This window comes from Eptesicus fuscus, chromosome 4 (genome assembly GCF_027574615.1).
Source record: "Eptesicus fuscus isolate TK198812 chromosome 4, DD_ASM_mEF_20220401, whole genome shotgun sequence".
Taxonomy (NCBI): Eukaryota; Metazoa; Chordata; class Mammalia; order Chiroptera; family Vespertilionidae; genus Eptesicus; species Eptesicus fuscus.
Genome location: NC_072476.1, coordinates 20554487 through 20569401, shown reverse-complemented (window position 1 = coordinate 20569401; position 14915 = coordinate 20554487). Strand labels below are relative to the sequence as shown.

The 14915-nt window shown below is 50.1% G+C and overlaps 1 protein-coding gene across 1 annotated transcript in view; it reads right to left on the bottom strand.

Moving 5' to 3' along the window:
- The window catches only part of SNX29 (sorting nexin 29), a 452780-nt gene that overhangs the window by 128033 nt on the left and 309832 nt on the right, over positions 1–14915 (bottom strand). Inside the window, exons 17-18 of the mRNA XM_054714743.1 lie at positions 4601–4656; positions 511–592 (exon numbers count right to left, since the gene is read on the bottom strand). Coding sequence (XP_054570718.1) covers positions 511–592; positions 4601–4656 — 138 coding nt within the window. The remainder of the gene's footprint in view (positions 1–510; positions 593–4600; positions 4657–14915) is intronic.

Sequence of the window (14915 nt, the reverse complement as noted above, 5' to 3'; positions counted from 1 at the left end):
AAGGGATGGGCTTGAGATACAAGACAGACCCACAAGAAATGCTGGGGACGTGGCTGAGACCACCCTGAGGCCAGAGTCAGCGCTGCTGGGAGCCATCTCGTCACCCCTCAGAGAGCAGCCTGAAAAGGGGCCTTATTAGAGGACCATGGGGAGTTCAGATTTCCGGACACAGGACCGGCGCTCCTGAGGCCAGAGCCATGCCTGGCCTCCTCAGTTCCCACAGAAGCCACAGACTCCCCCTCCCTGCCCCCTCCCGCCCCCCGCTTCCCTCACGCTGTCTGAGCCGAAGGCCCACGGCCACACTGAGAGGCTAACTGTGTGAGAAGCCACCTGGCCCCCTCCTGTGGACGGAGGACCAGTTCCTTGGGAGCTGGCCGCTGAGTGCAAGGTCTACAGCTGTGGCCTCGCAGGATAGCACAGCACAGCACGCTACTGCCAGGAGGCCGAGACCAGAGCAACAAACGAGTCAGCTCTCCCCCAGCACTGCCTACCTGGCAGCCAGGCGCTTACCTGATACACGTGGAACGCGTTCGCTGCTTTGCCCCGGAGAAACACGGATGGGATCCAGACGTTGATCAGCGCCCGGTTTGATCTGACCAAAGAAAAGATCGAAATGGGTCATTTCAATTTACAAAAATGGTGGAGGGGACTATCTTTTCCCCTAAGATGCATCATGCGCAAAAAATTTATGACAACGTCTCTAACACTTAACGGTAAAGGATCAGTTTTAAGTTGCATTATTTGGTCCCCAAAGATTATTTTTAAAGGGCTTAGTTTAAATGTATATATATATATATATATATATATATATATATATATATACATATATAAATAATTAATTTACATTTTCAGTTTGTATTCTGGAATGCAAACGAGCTGCCCCTCAGTTCTGAGTATCACACTCATAATGTATATGAGCCTCAGTTTCCTCATCTGAAGAGGGGGATAACCAGAAGCCCCTGAAGAGACTGCAGAGGGTCGTGCGGTAATGCCCCCAGGGTCTCTGGAGCACCCGGGGGAGTCATGCTGCCTCCTCACTGTGCTCACTCTAGACCCTGACCCCGTTTTGAGAGGAGACCCCATGAGAGAGCTCAGGAGACCAGCAGCCATGGCTGTGAGAGCAACAGCTGGGGGGGAGGGGGAACAAAGAACGACGAGGTAGGACACCAGGGGGCCAGGTGCAAGGACCCCCTTCCCACTTGCCCAGGAACAAAAACTCTGTGCATGGCTCAAATAAAACCAGACTTAAAGCCAAATACAAAATCACTGACCAAGTACCCAGCAACTTATGGCTCCATGCTTTTATACATATTATCTCAGCTAATCCTCATAGGCTATTTAAGGAACTTTCAAGGGTTATTTTGGTCATGTGACAGTTTTGCCTCCTTGAAGGCTTTAAACTCAAGTTATGAGTCACTGGGTATTCACACCCCACCCTTTCACCATCCAGCCCCCCACCCCCACCCCCACCCGCACCCCCACCAAGCTGGATCCGGCCCATGAGGAGCTGATAAGCTAACGGTTGCTGAAACGTCAAGACCAATCGTAACAGCTATCCAACCAGCACTGTGCACTCCTGGAAGGGCTGGGAGGTTCCGGCCTTGCCCCCACTTAGAGTGCTCTGGGGCTAAACACTTTTCCCCGAGCCCTCCTTCTCGCCAAACAGCTCCTACAAATCTGCTCCCTCCTGTCCGGGAATTTGAGATGTTGATCATGGAAGAGTCCATGACTCAGGACGTCTCACAACCTCTAGAATAAAAAGCACTTTATTTCCACACAGAAATGGTCCTCTCTTAAGCAGCATTTCTTCTGAGCTCTGAGGTGCTGACCTAGTTCATTGGGCAAAATATTGATCATTTCCCCAGGGCTCCAAGTACAAATTGCAATTCTAAGCCACCAAATTGGTTTGTATATCTAATGATAGTCTTCCTGTAAAGGTCCCCCAAATTGTACTCATGCCCAAAGTGTTCCCCTTTCATTTCTGTCGAGGTGGGAGGGGGTGTGTGTGTGGGGGGTAGTGCAGAAGTGCAGCTAACACTCTGGTTTTCGTTAGCCTTCCTGCATCGCTAAGGCCAGACAACCTCCCGGCGTTTCTCCCTTTCAGAGCACTTACCACACTGCGTTGGAATGACTGTTTGCACGCCATCTCCCTCTTAGATATTAGTTCATTTGCTCATTCTTTTGTTTTTCACTCATGCATTAAACAAGTAGTTATTGAGAACCTACTATGTGCCAGATACTCTTCCAGGTATGAGAGAGCGAGCAATGAAGAAAGCAGACATAGTCCCAGCCCTCATGGAATGTGCACTTTAATGAGGGAGAGGCAAATCCCCATAAAAATCACTCCTCTGTGGTCGGATACTTGGTATGACTTCCCTCTTTTTAGATTTACTGAGACTTGCTGTGTGGCCTAACCTATGGTCTATCCTGGAGAATGTTCCATGTGCACTGGAGGCGAATGCTGCTGCTTGGTGGGTGTCTACGCGCGTTTGTTAGGCCTTCCTTCCTCACAGTGTGAGTCGAGTCTCCTGATTTCTTATTAGTCCCTCTAGTTCTTCCCATCATTGACAGTGGGGTATTGAAGGCTCCAACTATCATGGTAAAACCATTTTCCTTCATTTCTGTCAGTGTTTTACATGATATGTTTTGGAGCTCTGTTGTTAGGTGCATTTATGTCTGAAACTGTTACACAAACATTATTTAATTATCAATGCTGTGGGGCCCCGAGGAACACCGGCTCTAAGGAGAGTGGACATTGGGGGTCCTTTCTTTCAGGAAGCAAGGTTTGGGCAGGGCTTTGGGGAACGCTGAGAGTTAACCGAGTAGGGGAGGGGAAGCTGAAGGTAGGAAAGGTTGTTTCGGGCAAGGAATTAAAGTTCATGAAGGGCACGGAGTCTAGATCAAGACTTCCTGGATCTGAATGGTGCTCAAATCTGTCCTCTGCACACAACAGCCATTTCAGAGGGTTGTTGAGGGACTGAGTTAGAACAGTGCAAAGAAAATGCTGTGTCTGTGTGGGCTCAGGAAATAAGTTGATGATCCTGAGCAGGGAAGACCGAGTGAGTTAGTGGTGCCGTTGGCCGGGGTGGCTGGTGTGCGGGAGGGGAAGGGAGCGGGCGGGGGGAAGGAACCAGAGGCACACCACAGGGAAGATCTGGGTCTGCAAAGTAAGAGAGGGAAACAGCGCATCCCTCTGGCATTAGTGGAGATAAGCACACCTGCAGAGGAGGCTGCAAACCTCCGGAGAGGAGATGAGGTGACTGGACCCGGCAGAGGCGGCTTGAGGCAGGGACTGCGGCTCATCCCCTCCACCAAGGGCTTGACATGACACCATCCTGCAGGAGGTGCTTGGTAAGTTCTTACTTTAATAAGGAGTTCCTTCCGGTCACAACTGACACGTCTCGGGGATTCTCCTGTCCAGCTCTCTCCTGCCTTCCCAGCGTGGCCCCACCTGGCCCTCTGCCAGGCGCCTATTCCATTATCCTCCTCATGCTGGACTCACCCCACCCCTGGAAGGCAACTCACCTTTGGTCTTTATGCTTCACCTCTTAACCACAGGGACCTCCTTATCCTACCAACCTGGCTGCCACCTGCGCCTCTGCTGCAGCCACCCAGGCACCGAGAGGCTCCTGGTGTCCTCCATGGTTTTCACAATCTCACTCAATCGCCCCCACGACCCTGTGAGGCTGGTATCATGGACCTTCCTCTTATGGATGGAAAACTCAGGCCCAGCGAGGTTAAGTGCTTGCCCGAGGTCACACCAACGTGAGTCCTGTAGCTGAGATGTCAGCACAGGCCAGCATGGCTCTGACAAGACGCTCTTTCCCTGGCCGGCCCTCTCTCCAGAAGTGGGCTCTTCCCAGACGACACCTTTTCTCAGAGGCCAAACCTTCTTCCACACAGGCGAGTGAATGAGACAAGAGGGGGGTTCTGCTGGCCTTAATCCAGGGCCCACTCCACTCTCTTTACCAGCCCAAGGGAATTATCAGTCCAAAAACCAAGACAACCTGATGAGAAATAGTCAGTCTAAAGACCAAACCAATTCCTTAGGGGTTATCAGCAAAGGCACCAGACAGAACTGAATCTAATAAAAAAAATCAGAGCGATGCACTGAGCTATTGTTCTTTCCAACAACCAGGGATTATAGATTCAAATTCCCACAGAGACACACAGTCAATGAAATGAATGGGGAGCCAGAGTCAGGCAAGAGGGAGAAGTGCGGACTGCGGTTCACTGATGAGCACTTGCCCCGTATGCAGGAGGAAGCTGCTGCTCAGCTCAGACTATGGCCTTGCAAGGATTTTCTTCTTTTAAAGAAAATAGAGTAATTTACACTTTTATGTGATATCTTCCAACTCTTAAATGTCAGACAAAATAAAAAAATAAATTGTTTTTCAATACTGAAGGGGAAACATAAAACACAGCTGAAGGCCAGACTCGGGCTGCAGGCGAACAACTCCCCACCTCTACCAGAACCAAACCAGCCTGTGCGGACTTAAAGAGTGATTTCTGTTTTCCCGTGCGGTCCTTCTGGGACTCAAGCCAAACCACAGAATCCTATTTCTAAAGGGCCCCTCATAAGCAGACGCAGTGGACTTACATTTCGAAATCCGACAAACTCTGATCTTCGGATGTTTGACTCAGATCTCCAGGCACCTGCCATTAGGAGAGGAGAAGGGAGAGAGAACGCATCGTGGTTACCATGGTTTGCATAATCACAACAGAACCCTGCCTCTCGTGACCCCTGAGCATCCCCTGCTCAGACGGAGGTGGAAAAGCAGGGCTGGAAAACAATGAGGTTCTGTGCAAGGATGGCTAGAGATGATGTTACAGGAACAAAAATATGCCACGAGCGATCTCAATCATCTTTACAGAAAAAGGGCTGATCATCCTGCCGAGATAATCACAGGCATATAAAAGCGTGTAATTTTGGAGCTATCAAGGCCTAGTTAAAATCTGAGATGCAAATATCAAATGCGCAGTGGAAAAAATTATCCATTGTTGCCAAGATGAACATCACACCACAGACACACCCGATGCATAAACACACACAGCCCATCCTGCCCTCTGTGGCCCCATCCTTCCCCTCATAACGTATTGGAAACCCCAGGCAGCAGGACAGGGTCCTCTTCGACTCAGGGGAGGACATGGCTGAGTGTGAGGTGAGCCTGCCTGCGTGATGGCAGCTACTATGTAAAGCAGACAGCACAACGGTCAGCACTGGTGGATGCTCAATAAATGGTGCTCACATCATCACACCCAGGGATACATTTCCTATTGTGAGCTGATCGAATCTGAACTGGTTAGAGCTTAAGAATGTGGATCAATCTGGCTGGTGTGGCTCAGTAGTTGAGCATCAACTTATGAACCAGAGAAGATCATGGTTCAAATCCCGGTCAGGGCACTTTCCCGGGTTGCGAGCTTGACCCCCAGTGTGGGGTGTGCAGGAGGCAGCCGATGAATGATTTCCTCTCATCACTGATATTTCTCTCTTTCTCTCCCTCTCCCTTCCTCTCTCTGAAATCAATAAAAATATATTTTTTTAAAAGAATGAGGATCAGAACTAAGAGGAACCAAGTGGGACAGAGAAGGGTGTGGGGTAGTTAGGGAAAAAGAACTTTGACTTCACACTGCACACCTGTCAGAGATTTCATATTATACGACCACCTTCAGTCTGGGTAACAGTCCCAGGGGTGGATCCCCCACCCCCCGCTACTCTACAGATGGACTGAGGCTCAGGGAGGCCACAGGAGTGCCCACAGTCATAATATACAAACCGGATATGAGTCCAGGTCTATCCAACTTCAAAGGCTTTTCTGCTACAAATTCCCCCAGACAGAGGAAACACCAGCAAACAGGTGAAAGGAGAAGGTGAGACGTAGCCAGAAGTTCTGCCCTTAGAGCATTCAGAAGGTCCCCCTTAAAGAAACAGTGTGGCCGAAACCGGTTTGGCTCAGTGGATAGAGTGTCGGCCTGCGGACTAAAGGGTCCCAGGTTCGATTCCGGTCAAGGGCATGTACCTTGGTTGCGGGCACATCCCCAGTAGGGGGTGTGCAAGAGGCAGCTGATCGATGTTTCTCTCTCATCGATGTTTCTAACTGTCTATCCCTCTCTCTTCCTCTCTGTAAAAAATCAATAAAATATATTAAAAAAAAAAAAAAAAGAAAGAAACAGTGTGTTCCCTTCAGAGGCAGGAGAACCCAGTGACTACGGAGCCTGTGCTCTGGGGCCTCCTGACTCAGGATCCAATCCCAGCTCCCCCTCTTCCTGACTGTATAGTCATGAGCAAATCACCCAATTTCTCTGTGTCCCACTGACTTAATCTGTAAAATGGATATCATAGTAGTAATATTCATAGGTTATTCTGAGGACAAAGAGACTCAACACCTATAGAGTATGCAAAACAGTGCCTGGCAGGTAGAAAGGCCTCAATAACTGACTTGTACACTATAATAGCAATAGGACAATTATTGAGAAACTAGAAGCCCGGTGCACGAAATTCATGCACAGCGGGGGGTTGTCCCTCAGCCCAGCCTGTACCCTCTCCAATCTGGGACTCCTGGAGGGATGTCTGACTGCCCGTTTAGGTCCGATCCCACTGGGATCGGACCTAAACGGGCAGTCGGACATCCCTCTCACAATCCAGGACTGCTGGCTCCCAACTGCTTGCCTGCCTGCCTTCCTGATTGCCCCTAACTGCTTCTGCCTGCCAGCCTGATCACCCCCTAACCACTCTGCTGCCAGCCTGGTTGATGCTTAACTGCTCCCCTGCCAGCCTGTTTGCCCCCAACTTCCCTCCTCTTCCAGCCTGGTCACCCCTAACTGCCCTCTCCTGAAGGGTTGATCACCTCCAACTGCCCTCCCTTGCAAGCTTGGTCCCTCTCAACTGCCCTCCCTTGCAGGCCTGGTCCCTCTCAACTGCCCTCCCTTGCAGGCTGGGTGCCTCCCAACTGCCCTCCCCTGCTGGCCATCTTGTAGTGGCCATCTTGTGTCCAGATGGGGGCAGGATCTTTGACCACATGGGAGCAGCTATATTGTGTGTTGCAGTGATGATCAATCTGTATATTACTCTTTTATTAGATAGGATAGAGGCCTGGTGCACGGGTGGGGGCCAGCTGGTTTGCCCTGAAGGGTGTCCCGGATCAGGGTAGGGTTCCCTTGGGGCATGGGGCAGCCTGAGCGAGGGACCTGTGGTGGTTTGCAGGCCGGCCACGCCCCCTGGCAACCCAAGTGGAGGCCCTGGTATCTGAATTTATTTTCCTTCTACAATTAAAACTTTGTAGCCTGGAGTAGAGCCAAGCCTGCTGCTCCCTCCAGGGCGGCAGCCATTTCTGTGGCAGTTAATTCACCTTCTACAATTGAAACTTTGTAGCCTTAAGTGGGTGAGCCCGGCCAGGGTGTGCGGAAAGCTTTGTTTCCCCTGTTGCCGCCGGCAACCCTGGCCTGCTCTCTCAAGCTCCATTCTGCCGCCATTTGTTTGAATTTGTTTACTTCTATAATTGAAACTTTGTAGCTTGAGTGGAGGCTTAGGCCTGCAACGGCTATTGGAAAGCTTGGCTTCCTCTGTTACCTGGGAAACCTTGCTCTCTGTGGCTGTAGCCATCTTGGATGGGGTTAATTTGCATACTCGCCCTGATTGGCTGGTGGGTGTGGCTTGGCTGGTGGACATGGCTTATGTAGTGGAGTGATGGTTAATTTGCATATTACCATTTTATTGGAGAGGATAAGAGCAGTATGTTCTGTTATCCTTGACACTAGACGTGAATCTGTCCTGCTGGCCCAAGGGGTGTCTCTTACCTCAGCTATATATGGCAGCCCAGGTGGAGAGTGACCCAGCTGGAGCCCTCAGATGTGAGCTATGCAGTTAGGACTCCAGGCAGCAGACTTTGCTAAGAAGCTGCTTTTGAGAAATTCCTTCAAGCCCAACAAGGAGGAAACCTGCTGAGCAAGCCACTGGAAAACACTTCATTTTCAAATGATCAGGAACTTCTGGGCTGAGGGTCGGGGTGGCCTTGCTGTTCAGGCGACTGTCATTTTCGTGTGGGTGGCTGGGAGGAGAGCTGGTATAATCTACTAGGGAAGCCACAAGGCTCCATGTCCCAAGATCCCCAAATCATCCACATCCTTTGCCCCAGAAATCTCACTCCAAGAGCTTTTCTAGAAGAAACAACCAAAGACCAACATTCACATCATTCTCTTTCCATTGCTTAGACAAGTGGGGTGAGGGGGGAAAGCAAACAACATAAAGGTCCAACCATAGAGGAATGATTCAAGAACTTGTGGCATGTCCACATGAGATGGCCAAGCTAAGGATGAGGTACACACACACCCGAGGGTGCAAGCATAAAATAATTCTGGAAAAGTATATAAGAGCATAGTGACGGTGGCTATCATTGATAGTAGATTAAGAGGGGGGTTGGGAAGAAAAAGGCATATTTTTCATTTGTTATCTTTCTATAATATTTTAAAAAAGAGTATATTTTGAATGAACTGCTTTTTAAAAAAAGTTTAAACACACTTTTAAAGAAAATGATAGCATTCCACGTGCTGTTTTGAAAAGAGCTCCAAGACAGATGATCGAGTGGCAGCAAAAGCAGGGGTAGTCGGTGGGTCTTACTCACTACCGTGTGCAAAAACTAAGATAAGACTATCAAGTTGCATTTGGTTGTTTGGGTTTGTTTTTTGCATCGAGAAGCTGTAGCAGTGAAATTTAAGACACCAAAGGGGCACCTCTGGGCACTGGGGGTGGAGGTCCAGGAAGCTGGTGTACAGCATTGGGAGTGAGGCTGTCTATCAAACAGCCTTTTATATCATTTGAGTTTTGAAATAACATACTACCACCCCAGATTTAAATTAAAAAGTATAATCCCACCAATAGAGTACTTTTGATCAATTTTTAATGGCACAGAAAAAAGCTGCTGCTCTCTGCTTAATAAAAAGCTGCTATCGGCTGCAAATGCCCTGTGATTCCCAAAATAACTCACAATGCCATGTGTGTCGGCAAAGTCAGAATGAAACAGACCTGAAAGATGACAGTGGGAGCTGGCTGAGAGGTCAGATGAATTTGGTTATATATTTGAACTTTTCTGTACTTTCCACAATGAGGATGCATTAATTGTGTAGCCACAAACAGGCACACCTTATGTATTAATTTAAGTGTGCATCGTAAATTATATTTTTTTCCAACTCCTTCCCCCAATGCATTTTGCTAGAATGCAGAAAGCCAGATGGAAGAGACTTTGCCTTCAAACTCTTTGATGCATCAGGAATGGAAAAGGGAGGGCAAAGGACGGCTCTGAAGGCTCACCACCTTCCAGGCACTCTCTCCCCTTGACGGAGGGGGATCGATGGGAAAGGTTAGGACTCTTGAGCCTTCTCTGGTGGGGCTGTAGGTGGCTCTCGGCCTCTCGTGTCCTCTGAGCTTTCCCTCAGCACCTGTGTCTCTCCTGGCATAATGAGAGGACTGGATGGAGAACACAGATTGGAGGAGGGACCGTGAAGACACCGGCTGCACCACTGTACCCTTCGCCTGGAAATGCTGTCCACCTGGCTGGATACCAGCCATCATCTGGGTTTACAGTAATTTTCCAGGAAGCTGGCTTTACTTCAGTGTGGAGCAGAGGGAACTTCATCAGAAACATAACTTTCTACTGATACTGGCCAACAACATCCCTCATGGCCTCCTGAAGCCCTAGGAACCTGGGAGGCAGCACTCTCTCTGATTTGCCCTCCCCATGGGGCATAATAAGTGACTGGCAGCTCAGCTGTCTTCATTCACTTCTCCTTGACCCCGCAGAGATGGGAGCTCGCCATCTGGCCTCGGGAAGCCATGTGGCAGAATGTGGGTGCAGGGAAGGCAGGGTCCTTGCTGGGAGTAGAGCAGCCAGGAATCCTGGGTCCTTGAGACCCACGGAGAATCCGTGTCTGGGCTGCATCAGCCACAAGCTTCCACAAAACCCTGGCTCGATTCCCTGGGCTGCATGGGGCTGGGAGCAGCCACCTCTGGATACTAGCGTGGGACTGGGACACTGGGTCATCCTGACACTCTGGGGATTTCTCAAACTGGGAAGAGAGTACAAACACTAGAGGTTCTGCCACAAAGAATGACAAGTGTGCTAAATAAATGTTTATGTACAAAGGGAGAGAGGGAGGAAAGGATGAAAGAAAGAAGGGAGAGGGAGGGAGGGAGGAGAGGGAAGGAAGGGCAGAAAGAGAGAATCAGCCAATTGCCAAAACCACGGGGAAAACTATGGTCTCCGATTGGCAGAATCAGGACCCAGGCAGGTGCCCTCACTGCCCATCCTGAGAGACCTGCAGACACAGTCCCCAAGGCTTCCTGCTTTACGCAGTGCTTTCCCGTAACAACCCTTCTCACCCCCTCCTCCTCACGGCCCTGTGGGAAGAGATGTCGCCCCCATTTCACAGGTGAGGATGAGAGTGATCAGTGTGAATAAAGTGAAGATGGCATGAGCCCAACCCAAACCTCCTAGCCAGCCTCCTGGGCAGCCTCAGCCTCAGTGACTCCAGATGGAGAAGCCCACCAATCCCATCTGAGACCCAGAGGACAGCCAGAGCCAACAGCCACATGAACAAGCTTATGATGTAGCATAACCACCCAGCTGAGCCCAGGCAACCCAAACTATCATGAGATAAGAAAGTGGATTTGTTTTTTAAGTCACTGAGTTTTGGGGTGGTTTGACATATAGCAATAGATAGTCCAAAAAGTAACCTGTCCGAGGTCATTCAACTAGTCAGTGACAGAGGTGGGCTCCCAATGCTTGTGGTCTGGCTCCAGAGTCTGCACTTTGCACACTGAGATGTGCTGCCTCCCACAGGAAGCCCCCGTGCTCTGCACCTGCACCCTAGGAAGGCCCCGTGCTCTGCACCTGCACCTGCACACTAGGAAGCCCCGTGCTCTGTGTCTGCACCTGCACACTAGGAAGGCCCCGTGCTCTGCAACTGCACCTGCACACTAGGAAGCCCCGTGCTCTGTGTCTGCACCTGCACACTAGGAAGCCCCGTGCTCTGCACCTGCACACTAGGAAGCCCCCGTGCTCTGCACCTGCACACTAGGAAGCCCCTGTGCTCTGCACCTGCACCTGCACACTAGGAAGCCCCCGTGCTCTGCACCTGCACCTGCACACTAGGAAGCCCCCGTGCTCTCTGTCTGCACCTGCACACTAGGAAGCCCCATGCTCTGTGTCTGCACCTGCACACTAGGAAGCCCCATGCTCTGTGTCTGCACCTGCACACTAGGAAGCCCTGTGCTCTGTGTCTGCACTGCACACTAGGAAGCCCCGTGCTCTGCGTCTGCACCTGCACACTAGGAAGCCCCGTGCTCTATGTCTGCACCTGCACACTAGGAAGCCCCGTGCTCTGTGTCTGCACCTGCACACCAGGAAGCCCTGTGCTCTATGTCTGCACCTGCACACCAGGAAGCCCTGTGCTCTATGTCTGCACCTGCACACCAGGAAGCCCTGTGCTCTGTGTCTGCACCTGCACACTAGGAAGCCCCGTGCTCTGTGTCTGCACCTGCACACTAGGAAGCCCCCGTGCTCTGTGTCTGCACCTGCACACTAGGAAGCCCCCATGCTCTGCACCTGCACCTGCACACTAGGAAGCCCCCGTGCTCTGTGTCTGCACCTGCACACTAGGAAGCCCCATGCTCTGCACCTGCACCTGCACACTAGGAAGCCCCCGTGCTCTCTGTCTGCACCTGCACACTAGGAAGCCCCATGCTCTGCGTCTGCACCTGCACACTAGGAAGCCCCGTGCTCTATGTCTGCACCTGCACACTAGGAAGCCCCGTGCTCTGTGTCTGCACCTGCACACAAGGAAGCCCCGTGCTCTATGTCTGCACCTGCACACCAGGAAGCCCCGTGCTCTGTGTCTGCACCTGCACACCAGGAAGCCCCGTGCTCTGTGTCTGCACCTGCACACCAGGAAGCCCCGTGCTCTGTGTCTGCACCTGCACACTAGGAAGCTCAGAGATGGAGTTATCCAGATCCTACCGCAGAGCCTCGGCTGGTGTCGAGGGCTCAGGGCTCAGGGCTCAGGAGCTGACGTGCACAGTGTACAAGTGCGTCTCAGCCTACGCCTTTCTCACAGCCTGTCTTTGTCACCAGAGTGACTTTGCTAGGCGCCAGGCCTGGAGGCCAAGGTGCAGACCTGGCTCAGTCCAAAGCGGTTGGTTTCCCCTTGGAAGCCTGGTTCCTTCTCCATCTCCAAATACACAGGTCACCCTCCAGGCTCTGAGCTGAATCCTGAGGGAACAAACGGAAGCTCAAACATTTTGAATTCTAATCCAGGCTCCCACTGGTAGTCAGAGAAGTCACCCCGCTTCAGTAAACCTTGGTGTCTTCCTTGCCTACCCCATGGCAACCATCCTCTGACTGTCCTACTAGACAGAGTAACAAAGATGGTGGGGGACGAGGGACCAACATGTGTCAAACACCTACAATGTGCCGAAGTATTCGTGCATTTAATCCTCAGATACTATGAAGCAAGTATGATCGCAAGTCACAGGCCCCTCCCCCTCTGACCCCAGCTTCTCTGTATGGCTGGCTCCTCTCTCATCTTCCCAGTCCCAGCTGAAACTGAATTCCTGAGATGCCTTCCCTGACCAACAAAACTAAACACTGCCACCTTCATGGCTCATGTTGTTCAGCTGGCAACAACTCCATTCCGGTTTATCTGCACATTGGTCCTCCTGGGAACTCCCACGTCTATTCTCACCATGACACATGCCATCCTTGCCTAGCACCCGGCACACCATGGGCACGGAATGAGCATGTGCGGCTGGTTAAAGGAACGAATGATAAAATGGAAGCTGTGTTTCCACACGGAAATGTCAATCTACTCATAAACCGCTCTGTAGCACATCTCCAATCTCCATGCATGATAAGGGTACATTAGTTTGGAGATCAGAATAACCAGAGAAAGTGAATCATAGTCCCTCTTCTAATTACAGGGCTCACTGTTCAAAGGAAAGGCAACAGGCAGATGTGACAGCAGCGAACCTTTGTCCCAGTCGTGAAATCACACCCACAATCTATGTTTCCAGAGGCACTTTCTCACTCGTCCCTTTTCAACTAGCCTTCCCTTAAGCAATTAGCTCTCATTTTGCACTGCCAAAATCTATCTCCCATCCCGCCAACACCCTGCTTCCTCATCTCATGTTTCAATAAGGAGCAAACTGTGAATGGCATGGCTCTGCCGTCCAGCATGGCTGCTGTGAGCATCAAGTAGCCTGGGCTTCCCTTGCCTCCGGAGGCGGCCGGCCTGGGTCTGGACCACTTCCAGGGTTCCATGTGTATGTTTGTTCATTGGTTCTTTCGTTTTACAGATGTACAATTAGAGGTATCAGAGCCACATGGGGTTTAAAAGTCAGCTGAGATCTAAGACTTTCTGCTGGGCGTAAAGAACTGGCAAATAGGAGTTTTAAAGTTTTTTATTCTACCTCTGGGCAGCCCTGGAAGCCTGCACGAAGGCAGACTATCACACCTCCGTGCTTTGTTTTCATGTGTCTGTTTTTCTCAAAAGACAGAGTCTTGAGAACAATATTCTCAGAGCCCAAGACGTACCAGGGACATACTGATCGCTGAAAGAATGTTCCCAGTGGATGGACAGACAGATGAACAGGTGGGTCAATGAATGGGAGGAGAACCGGGAATGAGAGGGAAGGAATGTGAGAAAATCATCTAATTTACTAAGATGGACATCTCATTTCTTTCCAGGTAGTCAAGATACATGAACAACATATGGACAAGGACACCTATACAAGGGCATTTACTGCAACATCATTCATGGCAATAACAGCCTGGAAACAACTAATGAAATGGTTACCTAAGATACTGCTCCAGTGCGAGCCAGCCTGCACAGCCACTGCAGGGAGAGCACAGATCGCTGCTAACTGGGGGTGATCTCTAAGGTTTCTTGTCAAATGGCAAAAGCCAGACACAAAACTGCATGTCAGGCGAGCTCCTATTTTCCTGAAGCAGCTGGGAGGTGGGTACTCATGTGATTGGATGTGCAGTTATCATTTCTAGAGACACAGAAACTGCCAACTGTGGGCGCTGTGAGCAAAGGACAGTGAGAAGCAAGGCACAGGGGCAAGAGGAAGATTTATTTTTTACTGTAAACTTTATACCTTCTACATTTTTACCATGTATGTGAGCTGTTACCCTTCTGAAAAATAAGTGTAACAACCTTGACATTTTAAATTACAAGAAGAAGTGTTATGTCTAAGACGGGGAAAAACACCCAGTGACTGCCTCTGAGAGAGGTGTGGGGACAGTGGGAAGGGACCGTTCTGGGAGGAGGGTAACGTTCTACGCCTTGAGAGGAAGGCGGGCCACACAGGCTTGTGCCCTTGTCAACACTCAGTGGCCACACAATTAAAAGGTGTACATTTCAATGTATATAAATGTTATCTCAAACGAAGAAAAAACTACAAACAAAAATATTCAACTCCAGAATGCACACTTTAGTATTTTGGACGAAATGAAAACTAAAATGTGCAGCTTACTTTGCATCAGAAAAAGAAGATGACTTGATGGGCGCAGAAGGGATCGGGGAGAGGAGAGGAAAGCGGGTGCCATCCAATGTTAGTGGCAGCAGCCAGGGGATGGGACACGGTGCTCGCTGTAAAAGCCTTCCATAGAACTAGTTCAAATTTTTCCAGATAAAAGGGTGGAAAAATATGTTTTGATCAACCATGCAGAAAACAACAGATTGTCTTTCTATTCTCTGCATAGAAAATGACATTATAATATCAGTGTCCTATTACGGGGCTAGCAGAGCACAGCCTCTGTACTTCAGGTTATCAGCTTTCAATGTGGGGGAAGCAGTGGAGATGTGTCGGATGGTTAATTAATAAAACTGTCATATTTATCTGGATTCTGAGATATTGGTGG